The sequence below is a fragment of the Acipenser ruthenus genome, chromosome 15 (genome assembly GCF_902713425.1).
Source record: "Acipenser ruthenus chromosome 15, fAciRut3.2 maternal haplotype, whole genome shotgun sequence".
Classification (NCBI taxonomy): Eukaryota; Metazoa; Chordata; class Actinopteri; order Acipenseriformes; family Acipenseridae; genus Acipenser; species Acipenser ruthenus.
The window spans coordinates 35,793,575-35,814,574 of NC_081203.1; the positions used below are offsets into that span (position 1 = coordinate 35,793,575).

At 43.8% G+C, this 21,000-nt stretch overlaps 1 protein-coding gene across 3 annotated transcripts; it reads left to right on the forward strand.

Moving 5' to 3' along the window:
* Nucleotides 1–26: 26 nt before the first annotated feature.
* On the forward strand, nt 27–19,080 carry LOC117962697 (WD repeat-containing protein 25-like). 3 transcript variants are annotated; one of them, XM_058988113.1, is made up of 8 exons: nt 36–158; nt 1,049–1,812; nt 9,279–9,422; nt 10,837–10,984; nt 15,658–15,788; nt 17,284–17,454; nt 17,632–17,772; nt 18,705–19,080. In XM_058988113.1, exons 2-8 carry the CDS (start codon nt 1,090–1,092, stop codon nt 18,924–18,926), a joined length of 1,680 nt encoding a protein of 559 aa, XP_058844096.1. In that variant the 5' UTR covers nt 36–158; nt 1,049–1,089; the 3' UTR covers nt 18,927–19,080. The 3 variants fall into 3 exon arrangements, with proteins under 3 accessions (XP_058844098.1, XP_058844096.1, XP_058844097.1); XM_058988114.1 differs by lacking the exon at nt 9,279–9,422 and having other exon boundaries at nt 39–158; XM_058988115.1 differs by lacking the exons at nt 1,049–1,812; nt 9,279–9,422 and having other exon boundaries at nt 27–158.
* Nucleotides 19,081–21,000: the final 1,920 nt, after the last annotated feature.

A 21,000-nucleotide genomic window follows, 5' to 3' on the forward strand; every position in this document is an offset into this window, starting at 1 on the left:
TTGTTGTGCCCCGGGTTGTTTTTGTGGTAGGACAGGCTTCCTGTGTTTTAAATGAATGGCACAGGATTCAGCCCCGCTTTTCAGAGAGAAGTGCAGCGCTGTTTGCTCATGGAATGGATCAGCGGAGATCCTCTCCACACCAGCGTGTTTACTCGTCGGTATGTTAGGCAGTTACATTAAACCATCCATTTTCTTATTGCAGATGTTTTGTTTGTAAAATTCACATTATGAATACACCACGGTAACTTTTTGCAGCTATTTCATAAGTCATGCAGTGGCTCATAGTAATTGTTTGAGCAAGACATTCTTCTCATAATACAATGGTGTAGTAGGAACCTGTTTATTTGATTGGTTTGTGTTAGCTATGCAAACTTCAGTTCCTGCAGTGAAGACTGTTTGTGGTTTAAAATGCGAACACATTGGAAGTGATTGACCAGTTAATAAAAACAAGCAAACAAAGCCAAGTGTGAAAAGCAGTCCGCGACCAAAATACCTTTATGATTATTAGTAGTATTATCTAGAAGTTTAGCCATGTTTAAAACCTCTGCAGTGTGTTCTTGCGCTTATAAAATGGTATGGTGACACGTGTCTACACTGGTTGAAACGTTTGTGAGGCAATGAGACTGATCCCTCTGTTCTTGCTATTTTATAAATAAACTTACACCAAATGAAGTATTGAACACGAACCCCAGTTTTGATTGTGTATGGTCTCAGACACGTTTACCATTCTGGTGAAGCATTAACTTCTGGTTCCAATGTGCACACTTACTGATAGAAAGGAAACTGGGTGCGGATACAATTGATGCTGTGGTGTCACATGTGGTGTCTCAGTTTTTATCATGTTTTGGTTTCCTGGTTTGTTGGTTGATGTAGTACCGCATGTCTACAGTAGATGGCGCATGCGCAACACTAAGGGGGTCGATGCTGTGTACCGAGAGATTATTGAGTTTTGTTATCCACTTGAAAACAACAAACAACTCTCACACCTTGACCATGCATGGCTCAATTCTCTCTCAGTTCTCTCAATTCTCTCTCAATTCTCTCTCAGTTCTCTTGTAGTAGAAAAGCATTGCGTTTTTCCTGAAGACTATGAGCTCCCTGGTAGCGTATGAGGACTCTGATTCAGAGGAGGACAGGTCTGGACAGGCCAGCCCAGCTCGCCAGGCAGCTGCTACCTCTGGTGTTGATCTCCAGCTCACTTCTGGGCTCCCTGCTGGTGGAGATGCGGGGTCTGTCAGAGGAAAGCCTAGCAGTGCATCTGGCAGCAGCTCTACCCTTCACCTAGCTCCTGATCTCCAGTATAGATGGAGGGAGGGAGAACGCAGGGGTAGCAGAGAAACTCTGACGCTGAACCCTCCTAAGAGATTCCCTACAGACCCATGGACCAGGCAAGCGTCTTCATATGCCTATCCTGAAAGCAGCAGAGAAATGGAGCAAGGCCACGCAGTGAAGGGTGAAAACACTTCTCTAAACACACAGAAGAGGCCCGCGCAGCAGCCACAGATTGTCCCAGGACGGGTTAAGCCTTACGTACCCAAAAGGATGAGGCTGGGGCAGCTTGATACATGTGATGCACAGCATGCATCAGACTCAGATCTTCAACCAGACAGCCAGCACAATTCCGGACTGCTAAGCCAGGTTTCTCAAAGTGTCAAACCTTATTTAGACTCAAAGTACAGCTGTACAGAAATCCCCCAGCGGCTCCTGTTCAAGTTGCTGGAACACCAGGGCCCGGTAAATCAGATCCAGTGGTGTCCGGTGCCACAGTCTAGCCACCTGCTGCTCTCTGCTTCCATGGACAGAACTGTAAAGGTAATGTACCAGGAGTTCATGGGGGGTGGACAGTACTGGCTGGGTATGTGGGGGAAACGAACAGTAAAGATCAGTTACATCGTGCAGGTTTATATGATGGGTGCTTCTCTCGGCATCTGCCAGCACCAACCATACCACGGGCAATAAATACAAAAACAACCACAATTAGCTAGCTGTGGGGTTGAGGCAGTACCTGGATACCCCTCCCAAATAGGAAGAATTCTGTAATTGCATATTTGGCCAAGTTTAAATCGAATATCTCTTGATAGTTTAGTAAAGGACAGTGCAGCTGATAATATATAATGGTGTAATATTATTGAAGTGCCACACGCAGGTGTGCTTGGTATTTCCCACTAACTCAGCATTAGTACTCTGCATTGCCACACGAGGGCAGTATTTGACTGCTTCAGAAATTAGCCTTAACTCTGATTTGGCTTTCACAACCATTTACACACACACACACACACACACACACACACACACACACACACACTTGCACTAATCTGATTTCTTTTTTATCCAAGCAATACCAAAAAAAAAACAACTATGTTTGTTGTGTGAACTAAATTAAATGGGTTGGATCCCCCCCCCCCCCTTATCCACAGGTACTTGCACCCAGCCCTGCTGAAAATGACACCAGTGTTTCATAACACTGAAGCTGTGAGAACCACTGAGGTTAATGACACATGGAAATATTCATGATCAGACTCCTTATTAACATAAGAAGGCACATGCATGAAGTATGGCTGCGTTCAGAGCATGCCTTTAACAGGAAGAGTGGAACCGATGGCGGAGGTAGCCGTGTTTTATTAGGATCCTTTACGACAGTAGCTGTGGTGTCAATGAGAATCACATTTTCACTTGGTGGATTGAAATTGAAATGATAACATTAATAATGTAGGAGCCTGGCAGCGCGCTGGTCTGCTGCCACAGATGTTTAGCCGAAGCCTTGGCATTTCAGAGCATCCCAAAGCAGCCGCTAGTAAAATGTCAACTCCTAAAGGCCGTGGCTGCTTCCACAGCAGCAAGCCAGCCACTTGCTTTTCTTCTGCAGACTGGAACATTTGGAGCGTTGCTGTGGTTTATTTGCAAATTCATTAAATCATGCTGATTCTTTTATTTCTCTATTTTTCTAACCCTAACCCTTCCGATTCATCGCGTTTCCTAATGAAGGGTCTGTTTGGCGCGCTCTTATGCAGTACTAATCATACAAGGAAATGCAATTTCCTTTCTGTTTTTTCTGTTTTGTGTTCGTAAGGCAGAGTAGCTCGTCATCTGGGATCTGGATGCATTTGTCAGAAACAACGATGTAAGAAAGCAATCATCTCACATCCTGTGTGACAGTTTAATGGGATTAAAAATGACCTTTAATTCTTCTCAGTTCAGGTACAGAGCTGCGATTTGCCTTCATGTGCTTCTAACAGTGCGGCTGTGCCTGGGAGCTAAAAGGACAGTTATATTTAGCACAAGTAAATGTGCTTTAAATGTGTTTTCACTGGTCCCCTAAAGCACTGCACTGTAAATGTGCAGTTATTACACGTAGCTTAGCAATTAAGGAGAAGCATTTGATGCTAATAAAACCATTAAGAGTAGAGGTGAACTTCTCTCGTGGGGTTGGAACACATTACAATTGTAGAGCAGAAACTACATTGACACTGTGTGGGTTTACATGTGATATAAACTACATTGACACTGTGTGGGTTTACATGTGATATAAACTACATTGACACTGTGTGGGTTTACATGTGATATAAACTGGATTCAAAATGCAATTACTGTCCTGTGGTTTTCAAAATACACATGTTTGCATTGTGTGTGTGTTTTGTTTGTGTTTTGCTTTGAAACATCTCTGATTCCAGACTCTCTTATATTAGACTTGGGAGGGTCCCAGAAGCAGTACAGATTTCATTGTCCCATTCTGTGGATTGCCCTGATCTGTTGTGAACTCGGTATTAAAGGGATCCTTTTTTTTCGATGTCATTGCTGGAATATTTAGTAAGCATGGCAAATGATCTCGCAGAGCATATCTTATATCCAGTGTTTGTGATAGAGGGCATCCCTAACATTCGCTGGATACCAGATATAACATTGTCAGTCTCTTTTGCATTGGGAGCCCTGTCTAAATGAACGTTTCTGTCATGTACTGCTTTTCAAAGTGAAAAATTCATTTGAAATGAAGTTCTGCTGCACAGTGATGAGAGGAGCAGTGCAAATGGTACTGAATCCAATCCAGAGCAATTATTGAAAAAGCTGAAGGCCCTTCAGAAGCAGCAGAGACTAACAGCCCTCCATGTTTTTAATCCTGTGATTCCCCTGAGCACTAAAGTTACAGCCTTCAGGAATAAGATACTGGGCTATGAAGCACTTGCAGATTTGTGTTTGTATTTTGTACTGCAAAGGGAACAGGAGGTAAGTCCTTCTTCTTTTGGTTGTGTTTTCGTAATGTGCTTCATCTGAGAAAGCTAAGCTGGAGTGTGTTTGCTTTTGTGTTCTTCATGTCAGGGTGCTGTAAAGGAGGAATCTTATCGCATCACACTCTCCTGTAGAAAACAAATCAACTAACTGATTCTTAAAGAGAGACAGGATTGAGGCCAAGATGGCATCCGCATGGTGATAAACCCAAAGGAGTATTTTCATGGCTGTCAAGGCTGGCTGCTCTCTCACATCAAGGCTGGCCTCTGCACCAGCACAGCTAGAGGGCTGGTCCTGTGTTCAATAATTCAGGGACTGGGGACCGTATCAGGGGAAAATCTCCTCTTTTTATACTTTTGAATTGCATTAGGATAAGGTGAGACGTATTTTTTTTTTTTTTATAGCAATTTTATTATCCAGTATAATGCTGTTACTGCTGCTGAACAAATATATCTCACCCAAACAGGACCAGTAGTACGAAGATTTGATATTTATAAAAAAGATTTGACTTCTGCAAAATGGCTTTTACAAAAAAAAAAAAAAAAAAAAAAAAAGATGGGTAAATAAAATAAAATAAATAAAGGTCAAGTACAGCAGCATAACTGAGGCTAAATTCACGCCCTGCCCCCACTTCGTTTATAAAGTAAACGTGGCATCAGGTATTCCCTCTACAGACTGCCTGCTTATTCCAGCAGTAACAGGTACCGGGATGTATTGTTTTAAACTGATCCTCTGAGCGTGCCTGGGTCCTGAAATCTGGAAGTGTCCATTACATGCTGCTTCATTAAGCAGACACTCCCCAGTGAATGTTTGTGTCATTAACCTTTCACTGGAGGGCATCTACAGCTTCCTTTCTGTGCTGGAGGTCAGTGCCTTCGATATGTAATGAATCCACTAACTGTATTAAGAGGTTACCGAGTCCAGTGCCATTTACATGTTGTATTTAACTAACAGCTGTGCTTTGTTCCATGTTCGTCAATTGTCTGTAATTCGCAGGTGTAAGTTTAATTACGTCTGCATTCAGTATTCCTATTCACATGAGCCTTTTGAAAAGGGAACAGGTGCTCCCTGTCATTTATTCTGGACAATGCTGCATGTGGGCGAAAGAATGGTTCATGGTTACATCCTGAATTAGACACATGTCAGAGAAAGAAGGGGCCTGTTTTGTCTGGTACCCCTCAGAAGGTTTCAAAACCTCTCCACCTTGGAGTACCAGAGGACACTTGAAGAATTACTAAGACAATAAAGTTACTGCAGGAGCAATCGCTGGCCTTTTGGCAATTGTACAGCAACAGTATGTAAGTATGACCCATTCTGACAGGGTCACGTTCACATGTGCTGTGAAACAGGCATCGATCGTGTGGGGGTGGAATCTCTTACGCCAGGTCTAAAACAAGTGGCCTGTAATTCCCTTGTCAGTATGCAGGGGTCTGCAGAACAGCCTCTATTGCACGTGCTCTTTTTGTAGCAGAGTCAGGAAAGGTTCAGGCAATGGGATGCTGATTGCACAGCAGTGACTTTCTCCTTTGTGTGCAGTAGCTGATAACACTGTGGCATGATGGGATACTTACTGGAAATTGCCTCATGCATTAGGTGTTAAAAAAAAAGTGAATATGGCAGCCTCAATTTATTTTTTCATCACTGAGACTGCAGACAAAGCAAATAACTGCAGAACTAGATATTAAAAATGTGATTTTTTTTACATCAGTAATATGCGGTAGTGCTATGCTTTGACCCCTGTAATGCAGGGATGTAAAGAGGAGTGTTAAATCATGTAATGCAGTCCATGGTTCTAGCCCTATCTTACAGTACTGGAAGGTGTCTCAGTGCGTGGGTTTAGCAGTTGTTCAGTTCCAATGACATGCTGCTCTTCACTAACATGCTGTGCCAGTCAGTTCCAGAGCAACCCGTGCTGTGCCCCACACTGGAGATCATTCCCTTTGTCAGCAGTGATGGACCCCTGTCCCGCGCACACAGCACACAGCAAGCACAACACAGGCACTCTTTACTTACACTTACAACTGCTGACTGCTGGAAAGCCCAGGGAGCTTAGTGATTAAAAAAAAAATAGTAATAAGCAGATCTGCGCTGCACACTGCTAATGGGTTTCCCACATTAAAAAGATGGCTTTGATCCTACGTGCTTGTGACACCCCATTCACTTCATCCGCTCACACAACCTTCTAATGGAACCCCTGAATCATAGCCATGAGTCACCCCCGAGCCAGAATCTCACCCAGCAGACAGCCATGATTAACTGCATCCTAAAGCATGTTTTACCCTGCTGTTCATTGAGACTTGCTCCCGAGTTAGCACGCTTAGTTCGTTCTTTCTGTCTTCCTGATGGCTTTTAAAAAAGAAATCCATTCCACTCCATGCTCTCTCTCAGTGCTGCCAGTAGTTAATATTGCCTGCTGCGTGGGATTTGCTTATCTCATACCCTGGAAGTAAAACTGGTGGATTTGTACAGCTCTGGGTAATAATGTCTTCCTTCACTGAACACTCAGGACAGAGAGATGCAGCTCTCGCTCTTGGTGGCATTTGAATTAAATACTTTATATGCATGACGATGACACAATAAATAAATAATAAGCCCATTACAAGCGGGTGACAGCTTCATATTAAAATGCACATTCATTACTGCGGGGAAATCTCAAACGCAGGGATATTAAAGAAAAAGAAAACGTTTGCAAATCGGAACAACTGCATTGAGATAAACATAAAATAGGCAGTCTTAGGATCTAAATAGCTCATTTATTATCAGCGTCATAGCTTCATACAGAATGGCCTGCACAGCTGTAATCTGTCCCCCCTGGAACTCTGATTTTGATCAGGGATTTTCCATTCACCAAGTCAGAGTTGTCCAGAGTTGCAGAGGGAGCTGATATTACAGCTACACACCCCTAGTGGCCACTTACAAAACCCTGTAGAAATCCAGCTCACAAAAAATCGTTTTGTGGTGAAAGATAAATAACCCTGTGCCTCTGTTTCCACACAAGAGAAGGAGACCTGGTTGTGACATGACAGGTTTTAAGTTGGGTCCTATTCTTACTGGCAGTAGCAGTTTTTTTTTTTTTTTTTAATGCTTTAAAGCCCTGAACTCAAAGCGTTCTGTTTGTCCAGGTGCCACAGTGCAGGGTTCTCTTCATTACGAGAGGTCTGGGATGGAAGTGTCTTCAAAGCGTTCCGTTTATCCAGGTGCCACAGTGCAGGGTTCTCTTCATTACGAGAGGTCTGGGATGGAAGTGTCTTCAAAGCGTTCTGTTTGTCCAGGTGCCACAGTGCAGGGTTCTCTTCATTACGAGAGGTCTGGGATGGAAGTGTCTTCAAAGCGTTCTGTTTATCCAGGTGCCACAGTGCAGGGTTCTCTTCATTACGAGAGGTCTGGGATGGAAGTGTCTTCAAAGTGTTCCGTTTATCCAGGTGCCACAGTGCAGGGTTCTCTTCATTACGAGAGGTCTGGGATGGAAGTGTCTTCAAAGCGTTCTGTTTATCCAGGTGCCACAGTGCAGGGTTCTCTTCATTACGAGAGGTCTGGGATGGAAGTGTCTTCAAAGTGTTCCGTTTATCCAGGTGCCACAGTGCAGGGTTCTCTTCATTACGAGAGGTCTGGGATGGAAGTGTCTTCAAAGCGTTCTGTTTATCCAGGTGCCACAGTGTAGGGTTCTCTTCATTACAAGAGGTCTGGGATGGAAGTGTCTTCAAAGCGTTCTGTTTATCCAGGTGCCACAGTGCAGGGTTCTCTTCATTACGAGAGGTCTGGGATGGAAGTGTCTTCAAAGCGTTCTGTTTATCCAGGTGCCACAGTGCAGGGTTCTCTTCATTACGAGAGGTCTGGGATGGAAGTGTCTTCAAAGCGTTCTGTTTATCCAGGTGCCACAGTGCAGGGTTCTCTTCATTACGAGAGGTCTGGGATGGAAGTGTCTTCCTGTGGAGCCGCGTTCCCTCTTGGTGTTTGCTCATTTACTGACAGGTCCCTCAGGGGCTGAACACGATTTACTGGTGATTGGTGTCTAACAGAGCAGGTGATCAGCAGTGTATTCTTTGAAATAGGTTTTTTTAGACACACATTTGGCTTCCTATATCTTTGGAGAAGCCGTAATATCCTTTGGGCAATATGAAATCACACGCTGTATTTTGCAATGCAGTATTCAGTATTGGGACAGATGAATAAATACTGACCCCAAAATGTTCTTGTAATGCAGAACCAGCCCATTCTACCCCACTGAGACCCCTCACTCACTAAATATCCTGATACCCTGAACAGCAGCCTTGAAGTAAATGGAAAATATTTGAATGAGCGTATAGACCCACAAGTGCAAAGGTACCCCAAACATAACTCACTTACTACCGATACAGAAAAGACTGGGGGGGAACTACAGTTTTACAAAAAACGTTTGTGCAGTGGTGCTTATCGAGACTGGCATGCCGTTCAGGGTGCAGATAATTCTAGTTCTCTTGAGCTAATATATACTGTAATGTTGAATCACTTCTTGCTGCTGTGTTTAAAGGCGTCGTGAAGAGAATTGCTGTAGACATACTCGAGTGACACACTGTACTTGTTTCATGCTCTGTCGTTCATGAGATCCCTTGAGTTTTAAAACACTCTTGTCGAGGCAGTAGACCCCTCATAACCAAGGGGGATCTACAAGGGTGGAGTTAGGGGAGTGAAGCAATCAGATTTAATAGACGGGGACGTTACCGGTCTGTTTTCAGTGTGAGTCGGTGTAATGGGAATACAAGTGGACTTGCGTGACTCGACTGCTTTTTAATTATGTTTTTCTGAAACAAGCTTTCCCTACAGTACATCGAAGTGTGTTCGATTTTCAATTTGTGTGCTTCTTATCGATCTCTTGGCTGTGAACTGGCTTTTCAGAGAGAGAAGTACAAGCATTTACGAGCCGCTGTCCCTATCAATAGATGCCTGTGCATATTATTTGATATTGATCTGCTGCGCAGGCAGTTTGAATCGTGTTGCACTGCACCTCTGCTCTGTCCTTCAATTAGAGAATCAGGAGAGACAGCAGTAGGCAGTAACTCTTTCATTTTGTCCAGGTTTTGATTGTGGTGGCTCGTGCGTGCCTGCAGGGTGCAGCGAGTGGCTGGGAACCGATCGCTCGCTACTGTACGACCCCATTAGAGAAGGCCAGGAATTGGGTTCCTTTGAAGGCAGAACGAAAGAGGCTGACACGCTGTCCGGTAATGTTGAATTCATCACAGGGAAAAGGGAGCTGGTATGTTTTTACAATGTCATGAATCACTTTCAGTGCACATAGTGCACTTTGTCTTCGTTAGCACTGTCAGTCCTGTAACCTGTCCCCCTATTCTCAGCCTCTATCGACCGCACTAACAGCCAGTAAATCAGCACAGTCACTGGCTCAGTGTGTTCTACAAAGCAGCTTCCACTCATGGCTTTTCAAGATTTCATTTTTCTCCCACAGCTTTGCTTTTTAGTTGCTCTGTCCTCAGGCAGTGCATACCAGCTTGTATTCAGCACCCTGATCTTTTTATTATGATGAGGATCCTCTGCAGCATAGTGGCGTTTCTCCAGTTTCCCCATTTCCCCGTCTACCGGGGATTTCTGATGGTTGTATCGTGTTGATATTAGTGACCGCTGCTGTATGCTTTCTTTATAGTAAACATAAGCAGGGGTCAGTTTGCCGTTGCTAAGTGTGACTGGCGAGGGATCACTGTCACACTGACCACTGTGTTGGCATTAATTAACTGCACACCCTTGTTAGAGATACCATTAAGGGTACTAGGAGCATCATTAAAACATAGTCCCTGTGTCAGTGCTGAAAGAGTTAAGGTCACATGTCCTCACCTCCTGGACTGTTTCCATAGCGACTCGTGACATGGGATTGCCCAGCTGTGTGAGATGTTCATTAGGACAATTGCAGGTATGTGGGACTTTTGATAGTGTGCAGAATTCTCCTCGGCACATTGAGATTCTGTACATGCAGCACCAGTCTGGCAATCATGGGGTATGTCATTGGAATGAGACACACAGTATTGAGAGGGGGTCTGCGGCTACTGTAGAAGTCACTCTAGCAGAACCACAGTGAATGGTCCATCGTACAGTAATGTGCGAGCTGTTAGACAGAGGCAGCCTTAGAAATGTGTCCAAAACAGCACAGTAACATCCATCTCAACCACTGGCATTCAAAAACCCAGAGAAATGACCATATTCCAGCAGCAACATGCTTTATTAAACTACAATTTAAAAACAAATATATATATATATATATATATATATATATATATATATATATATATATATATATATATATATATATATATATATATATATATGGTATAAACTAGACCTATATCAACAGGGGATTTGAATTTATTTTAAAGCCCTCCTCCCTTATAAAAGTCTAATAAGGACAGTGAAAAGCATGGTAAAGCACAGGGAGGTATGGTAAGAATATACTTTTTTTTTTTTTTTTAAACATGTTGAACCAAGGTAAAATATGGTGAATGCACAGTACAACCACTGGAAAAGAAAAGAGAAAAGTGCACAATGACTGTGCGGATGTTCAGTGCAAACCCGTTATTCTTGTGTAAGGGCTGCCTGCTTCACTGCGGGTCTCGTTGTGCCTCTCCGCAGGTCTGGGACGCGGTGGACTCGGGCCGCTGTTGGAAGACCTATTCATCTCACAGCGGGGCGGTCCGGGATGCCTGCTGGTCCTCCTGCGGGAGGAACATTCTCAGCGGCTCCTTCGACACCACAGCTCATCTGACCGATGTGGAGACAGGTCAGTACATACTGGAGTCTGCTGACGGTTCAATGTTTTGGGCACTAGCTTAGACAGTACAGCAATTAGCAGCCACAGCTACATTCCTGTGTTTGATTAGACTTTAGTTAGCATGCAAGACTTTTATTTGAGGGGGTTTTTTGTGTGTTTTTTTTGTATTCCAGATGAATGTAGTACACTCTGGCTTATATCATTGAATTGAAAGCTGCTGTACAGTGTTTATGGATTCAAATGTATCTTAGTTAAGAGTTTTTCTAACATTTTCTGGAAGCAGAATCCGCTGCAGGTTAAACATTCATAGGGTTTGATACCCAAGGCTCTTGCCTCTCCAGATCGCTGGTGGAATTGACTGCTCCACTGGCACGTTGCCTCACCGCTATGGCTTTTGTTGTCTGTCTTCCATTCACATCCGATCTGCAGCTGAGGCAGCAGAGAGAGCCTTCATATTCGTATAATTGTACTCGGGTGTTTTTCATATGGAGTAGGTTGCATACGTGAAGTGCGCATTGTATAAAAGATTACATCAGTGCATTACATCAGTCACCCACAGCATTTCTCCAGGTAACAGGAATTGATAGAATCTCTCTTACTGAAACATGCCAGAGAGCGTCTCGGGTACTGCTGCCTGGTTACTCACTTGAACTTGCTCTTTCAGTGTGCAGCTCTGCCACGCAGGCTGTCAGGCAGCTTGTTTCTCAGGACTGCATTGTGGCCAGAACAATGGCAGCAATTATAACTCACCCACAGATGAAAGTGGGCACTGAATTGCATTTTCTCTGTATATTTTCCTCCTACACAGTTTTGAAGCCTTCGGTTTTCTCTATAATGGATTTATTTTTCTTGTTATCTTTAAATCCACTTACTGAGTTTGGTGCACTGCTAAGCTGACCGTGTTAAACAATGATAACATTGTGAATATTATAACAAGGCAGGACATGCTGTCAATCGCTGCACACTGGAACACACTGCCAGAAACAGAAACGCTAATGTGGCCACACCTCCCTGCACAGCAGAAATATTACCAGGATTCAGCACCCTGTGCACCTGAAGCTGAACATGTTACTGCTGTCGATGCTGCAAACTAGTGCAAACCCCTATCTGATTGCACCACAGCAGTGCGCGAAAAAAATCAATAAAGAATACCCTGCTTACATTGCTATCTGCGCAGCTAAAGTCTGACGTCATCTTATTTTAACCTTGCCCGTCACACTCCATATAGTTTTAGTGATGCAAGGAGCTTCCAAGTTTATTTTTTTCACTAGAATCAAACTGCCACCCTCTCATTTTGAATATTTTTTTGTGTCAGTGGTAGAGTTGTTGTGAGTTTATTATTTTTAATATTCACTTTGATTAGCAGACCAGCAGTCACTGTGGTGTGGAGAGGCAAGATGAACGAACCCCATTTCCCCTCCCTGTGTCAAATCAGGAGCAGGATGTATTGTATTATAAAACCAGAAGGATGAAGTGGAGAGTACAGTACCACAGCACCGCTGAAGAAGGCACACTTTTTGTTCATGGCTGTGGTTATCCTTGTAGGTTACAGCCGTGTATTTGCCTGCTCAACCAGTGCCCTGGCATGATAGAAGTGGGGAACTGGGCTTTCATTTTGTAGTTTTCATTAGTTTTGTGTGAAGCGGCTTGGGGACCCCTCGGCACGCTAAGGCGCTATTTAACATAAACGTCATTAACACAAAAGTATTACAACATTTTAGTTTACAAGCATTTTTAAAATGCGATTCCTCAGTCCTCAAGGCACAGATATTGAAATGTTCTGCGACACTGATCTAGTGAGACCTGGGCCAGCCGGCTCCATCGGGGAGATGTGTCGTCTCTTTATTTCATTTGAGGTCAAACCTCAGTCGCTCTCTGCAGCTTGAGTCCTGCAGTCGTCTTCTTTTAAAAAAGTTAATCCATTCAGTGAAAGGGCATTTCAGCGACGTGTTGTCATTTAATGTGTCAAGCTGTGGCACATTAGCTGGCACTTGTATCTCAGAAACACGACAGCTGTCACCTCTTAGACATGCCAGTCATTCGTCAGACTGCTGGACCCGTGCCGGTCGTAGGCACGTCAGCTCTGCTTTCATCTGAATAAATACAAAATGTAAAAAATGTATTTCACAACCTCATCGTTACACAGAGGACTGCCTTATTGGAAAACAGTATTATCTCTCTCTCTCTCTCTCTCTCTCTCTCTCTCTCTCTCTCTGTCTCTCGCTCTCTCTCTGTCTCTCGCTCTCTCTCTCTCAACCCAGCTTCGAATCAGAACTCTAATTGATGTCCATGATAATAAATCCCTGATTCCTTTCCAAGCCGAGTGTGGAGCTCTGAGAAAGCCGGGACAGTGACTGGTGCTGATTGCTGCTGGACCCGTGTGACTCTGGGTTTTGTCAGAGCTTGACAGTGGCTGGTGCTGATTGCTGCTGGACCCGCGTGACTCTGGGTTTTGTCAGAGCTTGACAGTGACTGGTGCTGATTGCTGCTGGACCCGTGTGACTCTGGGTTTTGTCAGAGCTTGACAGTGACTGGTGCTGATTGCTGCTGGACCCGTGTGACTCTGGGTTTTGTCAGAGCTTGACAGTGACTGGTGCTGATTGCTGCTGGACCCGTGTGACTCTGGGTTTTGTCAGAGCAGTGCAGAAGCCCTCCAGGTATGCTGGCTGCTTAACATGATCACTCACAGTTGCCAGCTGTCTGCACAGCAGGAAAGATAACCCGAGCTGCCTGGATGAGAAAGCAAAGTCCTTGTGCTCTGCTGGAAGCATGCTGCTGAGATGTCCTTTATAAATGAAATAATATTACTGGGCTCTGTAATACACAATTGTTACACTTGATTAAGGGGTAACACATATTCTTAGCTTTCTTTATCTTGCTGTTTCCACACGTACTGTACCGTACTGTTTTCAGAGTGATCTGTTCTATTTTTTTCTAGACTTTATTGACACTTTGACTCCCTGTTATAAGTTAATTTCCTGTGTTGCAGAATATAGGACCCCACATCACCACACAGTTTCCAGTGACTAGCATGCGCTTGCATGCACAGGTAGGGCCCTATTACCGGTAACACAGGAACGTATTGTGTTGTAGGAAAATAGGAAAAAACTGGCTCCAGTCAAAGTGTAAAAGTATGGAAAAGAAAAATCTCAACAATAAAATAATAAGATGTTGCTCCTGTGGGTTTGGATAGCACTTCAAATCTCCTTTTCACTTCTAGGCAGTGGTAATGGCACTGTAATTGTGTGATTATAGTGATAGCAAAAGCAATATAAGCTATTAGGAAATGTGATTACAGATAGACCTCTCTCATGAATATTTGAGAAAGAATGACAGGTTTACAGGGCTGGGTGAGTGGGAGTAAGCAGATCATTTCTGGGTTTTGTTTTTTGTTTCAAATCTGAAGCCCCAAAACATATGTGTTGCTGCTGCTCTGACATTGACAGAACAGCTTGGGTCTTAACATTAGAAACACTGGGAGAAATTGCGCATAGAATACTTTGATGTGGACGGGGCAGTTTACCTGTCATTTGCCCACAGGGAAAAACATTGGCGCGGTACAAGCAGTGTTTGTTTGTTTTTGTTTGTTTGTTTTGACGTGCTCACATTCATGGTACTGTGCTCTGGTTGCTGTTCTCAGAATGTGCAGTAGAAACTGCTAAATTATTCGAGCTCCATGTGCTAATTTGAATAATTTCATACATTATATATATCATTGTTTCCCCTTGATGAGTTATTGCTTGCTCCGAGGTGCAGATCTAAATGAGCTGTCTCCTCAGTGATTGGATTCCTCGTTATTATGTGCTTTAATGACAGCTACACTCAGGCTAGGGCTCCACAATAATAGGAACAAACAGGGCCGCCTGATAAAAGGGAAGCCAGGAGAGCAGGTCTTTGAGATACAATAAGGTTGCATCACAAAGGCAACGCTTTGTTTCTTAAATCCGGGACAGCACAAGCAGCAGAACTGAACAGCCTGGCTATTCACCTCCTGACATGTCATTTTCCACAGTACTGCGTTTGATAATTATGTTCTTTTGATGTATGTTAGGAAGATTGGACAGAATGTCTCTCATCCCAAGCAATGCAATGAAGTTGTGCAGTCTGCCTGCATGCTTAAGAAGAGCCTGAGAGCTGAGCCCTTTATTTGTCTCAGCACAGCGAGTGTGGATGCACTGGTCTGCATGGAAATCAAGTGCAAGTGTTACAGGACTGCTGACAGTATAACTGCATATAGGATATAGGATCAAACCATGTTATTCTTCATATTGCTATATATAGAGGGGTGGTTGCTACTCATGAAGTGTTTTTTTTTTATATATTTGGCCAGGAACATATTCTCTGTATCTATTCAGCATTTTTATTCCTCAGATGAATAGAGCAGAATGTCCCAGGGTAATCTTTTACAAACGTGAATATGGAAATAACATGCCATATAACGCAGGTCGAAACTCGATTACAGTATAATGCATGGTGTGAAACTGTGCCTTCAATACGGAAGCCTGTGCACTAAATCAAATTACGCTGCAGTTTATTTTTATAACTGGGAGAGAGGGCAGCGTGCTGCTCGATACATATTGGATCTGACAGGCTGGGACTCAGGCTTGACAGAAAGCCAGTCCTCTCATCAGATGGTCATTATCTGATTCTCTCTAATTCCTTTCTTTTCTTCTTTCCTGCAGGCCAGCGGTTGGCTGAGCTGAGGAACGAGTTCAGGGTGTGCTGCCTGGCGCTGCAGCCCAGGGATCCTCACGTCTTCCTGTGTGGAGGCTTCAGCTCCGAGGTTAAAGCCTGGGACTGCAGGAGCTGCCAGGTTAACATCCTGCCTGTTCAACGTCTGAAGCAATGAACACCGTGTCTGTTGTGTGTGCTGACGCAGTACTCGAACCCTTCCACGGGTTCACAGCAGCGTGCAGTGCTGAACATTCTCAAAGAGGATGCATGCATTAGGTCCATAGGTCTAGCAATGGTGTGGATATATTGGTATGGTTTAATGCATGCATTAGGTCCATAGGTCTAGCAATGGTGTTGATATATTGGTATGGTTTAATGCATGCATTAGGTCCATTGGTCTAGCAATGGTATTGATATATTGGTGTGGTTTAATGCATGCATTAGGTCCATAGGTCTAGCAATGGTATTGATATATTGGTATGGTTTAATGCATGCATTAGGTCCATAGGTCTAGCAATGGTGTTGATATATTGGTATGGTTTAATGCATGCATTAGGTAAATAGGTCTAGCAATGGTATTCATATGTTGGATTTCTTTAAATATGGGGATCTATACAGTTCATATAATCAGAGGCAGATCATTCAGATATGGGCTGTCCCTGGTATTCGAGATACCTTGATAGACAGACACAGGCACTGTTAGAGATTCTGCTTTTTCTTAAGGTCATCTGATTTTAAGTGTCATTCTGGCTTGCAGGTAATCATAAAATGTAAAACTTCAATCGATTTTGAGATGTCTTCTTCGGATGGTAAAGCAGCAGCAATATGACCTGTATAAAATGTGTTTTCAAAAGTACGAAAGTACGAGGTCAAAAGAGTTATAAAAACAGCCTCCTGTGATAACAAGCAATCTAAATGGTAAAATCCTTTACATTTCTCTCATTTCATAAGTAAGCAACAGGGGACCCCAGACTTTAAAAAAAGTATATATATATATATATATATGTATATATATATATATATATATATAATTTATATTTTATCGTGTTTGCGACTCATTCCTGGAATTTGAACAGAAGGTAAATATGTTATCTAACAAACAATCAAAACTCAACGCAGTGCGTTTCAGTTCCTCCAGATACCTTCTGATGTCGCTGACAACCTGCCAGACTCCGGATTGATATTTAATTCATTTTCGTGCACGATCCTGGCGACTGTACTGCAGCTGAATCTCCCTGTACCAGACACACATCTGGCTCAGGCAGGGCTGGCATTTACTCTTCTGGTTCATATTAAGGAGGCAGTGTGGTCCAGTGGTTAAAGTCCAGGGCTTGTAACCAGAAGGTCAATGGTTCAAATCCCTCCTCTGTCACTGACGGACACACTGTGTGACCCTGAGCAAGTCACTTAACCTCCTTGTGCTCCGTCCTGCAGATGAGATGTTAAATCAGTGTTCTATTGTAAGTGACTCTGCATGTAATGTGCAGTTCACAGCCTACCTCTGTGAAGCGCTTTGTGATGGTGGCCCTCGATGAAAGGCGCTATATAAAAATAAAGATGGATTATCAGTACACTGCGCTGCAGAACACTGGCAGAGCGGACTTTCAGTCGAAGTGCCTTCCCTGTCCTCACAGGTGATCCGCTCGTACAAGGCTGGGATACAACAAACCCTGGACATTGTGTTCCTTCCAGAGGGCAAGGAGTTCATCACCAGCACAGACTCCGTGAGCAGAGACTCAGCTGACCGGACCCTCATCGCATGGGATTTCCAAACCACTGCAAAGGTCTCCAATCAGATTTATCAGGTGGGTTTACCAGTACGAGCAGGAAAACCATCAGTCACTGTCATGCTGTTCTGTGCAGTACAGGAACTGATTATTGTACAAACTAAAGACCGTTTTCAAATGTTAGCAATTGAAAGTGGATATTCTTAATCAGATTGTATCCACCTGTACTATTTATTTGGTTTGTTTGATTTTTAGGAGCGCTATACTTGCCCAAGCCTGGCCCTTCACCCTAAAGAGTCCGTGTTTGTTGCGCAGACTAATGGCAACTACATGGCTCTGTTTTCAGCACAGCGTCCGTACAGAATCAACAAGAAGAAGCGCTACGAAGGACATAAGGTAGGGCTTGAAAAAAAATACAAGAAATGCATGCAATCTGATCTGCATCTATGGGCTTGAACCCTGAATGCTGCTGTGAAATAAAATACAGGAAATACAAACACTCTGATCTGCATCTATGGTTCTATGATTATAAAGTTTTTAAGGGTCGGGGGACGGGACGGGACGGCTGTGAATCCAGCTACTCAAAACTTTCAAGCGCTTCTGTCACTTCTTACCTTGTTAATATCTTGCTGTGTGCGTGTGTGTGTGCGTGCGTGCATCTGCGTGCGTCTGCGTGCGTGCGTGCGTGCGTGCATCTGCGTGCGTCTGCGTGCGTGCGTGCATCTGCGTGCGTGCGTGCGTGCGTGTGTGCGTGCGTGTGTGTGTGTCTGTCTATGTGTTTGCTGTCTGCTCTGTAGTAATGGGACCCCCTGTGTATGTGTTTGCTGTCTGCTCTGTAGTAATGGGACCCCCTGTGTATGTGTTTGCTGTCTGCTCTGTAGTAATGGGACCCCCTGTGTATGTGTTTGCTGTCTGCTCTGTAGCAATGGGACCCCCTGTGTATGTGTTTGCTGTCTGCTCTGTAGTAATGGGACCCCCTGTGTATGTGTTTGCTGTCTGCTCTGTAGTAATGGGACCCCCTGTGTATGTGTTTGCTGTCTGCTCTGTAGTAATGGGACCCCCTGTGTATGTGTTTGCTGTCTGCTCTGTAGTAATGGGACCCCCTGTGTATGTGTTTGCTGTCTGCTCTGTAGTAATGGGACCCCCTGTGTATGTGTTTGCTGTCTGCTCTGTAGTAATGGGACCCCCTGTGTATGTGTTTGCTGTCTGCTCTGTAGTAATGGGACCCCCTGTGTATGTGTTTGCTGTCTGCTCTGTAGTAATGGGACCCCCTGTGTATGTGTTTGCTGTCTGCTCTGTAGTAATGGGACCCCCTGTGTATGCTGCAGGTCGAGGGGTACGCAGTTGGCTGTGAGTTCTCTCCGGACGGATCTCTCCTGGCCACAGGCAGTTCGAACGGTGTGGTTCATTTCTATAACTATCTGACCTCCAGGGTTGTCAGGACTCTGCCTGCCCACCAACAAGCCTGCGTTTGTGTGACCTTTCACCCCGTCCTGCCAGCCATCACTGCAACATGTGACTGGAGTGGAGAAATCAATACCTGGCACTGATAGGAGATAGGAGCCACTGGAGCACCGCTCAGAGCTCCCATATGCACTGGAACATCACGTGCTATTAATGCAAACAACGAACGCTGCTGCTTCTGTGTGTCCATGGAACAAGTTACTGTGCTTTTCTATTTTAATATAAAAAAAAAAAACAGCAGCATCATTGTACTTACATCCTGTTTATTTAATGTGTATCTGTTATACATCAGAAGTTCTGATTCAACCAGGATAAAACAATGGATTATTTGAGGATTTTAATATTCATATTAGCTGGTAACTGTATATCTATCTGTCTATATTTATTCTACTGTATGTGTTTAGTTTTTCCCAGCATTTTAAACAGAACGACACACAATGGAAATTCAATGCAGCTCATACTGTACCTTTCTTTGTTTTGTGTTTTTGTTCCCCTCATCATTTTACTTTCATGCAAATACCTGTTTTTTTGTTTGATGTCTGAGACAGCCTGCCAGATACAAGGCTGTCGTCTTTCATCTAATTCCCTGCAACGCTGTGCTGGGATCTGAAACGTTCAGGTGGCAGGATTTCATTTCCAGCAGACCCCTTGTCTGAGACACATCCGACACCCAGGTGGGGTCAGTTAGACCTCGCCTTGCATTCATTATACCAGCCCCCCCCCCTCAAGGAAATGGGCTGTCAAGAGGTGAGGGTTTTTTTTCTGAGACATTGTTTATTCCCAGTCACACAGTGTGGCTCAGTGTGCGTAACCCCCCTGTCACCTTCAAAACAAACTGAAGGTGAGAGAAGCAGCGTTTCAACAGCCTGGTGGAGTGAAGCGACAGCCGTGTGATTGCATCTCGATGTGGTTAAAAACCATGAAAAAGACTCTCTCTGGTTCACATAAATGTACCAGCAGCACAGGGCATCCTTACATAGCAGTTTCAGCCACTCCAGCTTTTACTGTGAGTCTCATTCCACCCACCTCACGTCTTCTATACATTAACAAACGATCAAGCAGCCTCCAATGCTCCAATGCCATTCGCTTTTATTTATTTATTTATGTTTGCAGTATTTCTGGGGTTTGTTCTACAGTATGGAGTTCTTATTTATCATCCAGATTGAAGCACAGGACCTGAAACGAGACAGACGTCCCAGAATTGGAAAGGAAATGTGAAAACAAGCAATTTACTCTTTAATGGTCGCATTCGGTCTGTTCTCACACAAGCAAAGCCCTTCAGCCTTCAGACCCTCCTCTTGACACTTAGTCAAGTCTCCCTTCATTATTAACAGGTAACCTCTGTTTGTGTAAAAAGCAAACGCTGACTGTTCAGATCCTCTCAGGTACTGAAAAGGTAACAAACCAGACTGCTTTACTTCACAGACCGTGACTGAACCAGACACTTGGGTTAGAACGTGAGCCAAACCAATGTAATGTAATGTCTTCATCCGACAGCGTCTATCATAAAGTAGACCGACTTTAAACAGGACCAGCGTACAGTAACATGCTTAAACTTTGGAGTTACTGTGATCAAAAATAACAACTTCTGTTTGAATTTCAGAAAAATACTAGGCATATTATACTGGGATCAAAGCATTGATTTTATAATGAACATTTCAAAGAGTTGGCTGTACCCTTTGTAGATTCATGATCAAACCTAATTAGTGCTTGCATGTACTCAGACATGGACCTAATTATAGAACAAACAAAACCATCCCCAAAGAGATGTAGCATTTGTTATACCCAAGACTTCAAATGAGATTTCCTTGTTTATCCAAGCGGGCAAGCACTGTTGCAGAGTCAGGGGCCCACCAAGTCACCTGGTATCTCTTGGATGAAACTAGTGAAACTAGAGATCTGGAATGAATTATTTCCAGTAAAACAGACCCGTTATCATTTTCCTAATATTCCTAATATTTCTTACCTGCTTCCTATCCCGTTCTGAATGTTCTGAATGATTCTCTGCTGTTCTTACTGCACAGATCATTCTTTGCTTTGCTCTCTTAATGAAAGCACTACTCGAGGCGAATTGTGAGGAAGTGACATGGGGAAGCAAATTAGCATTGCACAGGGCTTCAGTCAATGGCGCACCGCTAATGTGCTTCCCCACCTCACTTC

Coding starts and splice junctions, on each gene's coding strand:
- LOC117962697 (XM_058988113.1), top strand. CDS start 1,090: ATGAGCTCCCTGGTAGCGTATGAGGACTCTGATTCAGAGGAGGACAGG. Junction 9,423..10,836: donor AGAGGCTGACACGCTGTCCG/GTAATGTTGAAT, acceptor GCCTCTCCGCAG/GTCTGGGACGCGGTGGACTC. Junction 10,985..15,657: donor TCTGACCGATGTGGAGACAG/GTCAGTACATAC, acceptor TCTTTCCTGCAG/GCCAGCGGTTGGCTGAGCTG.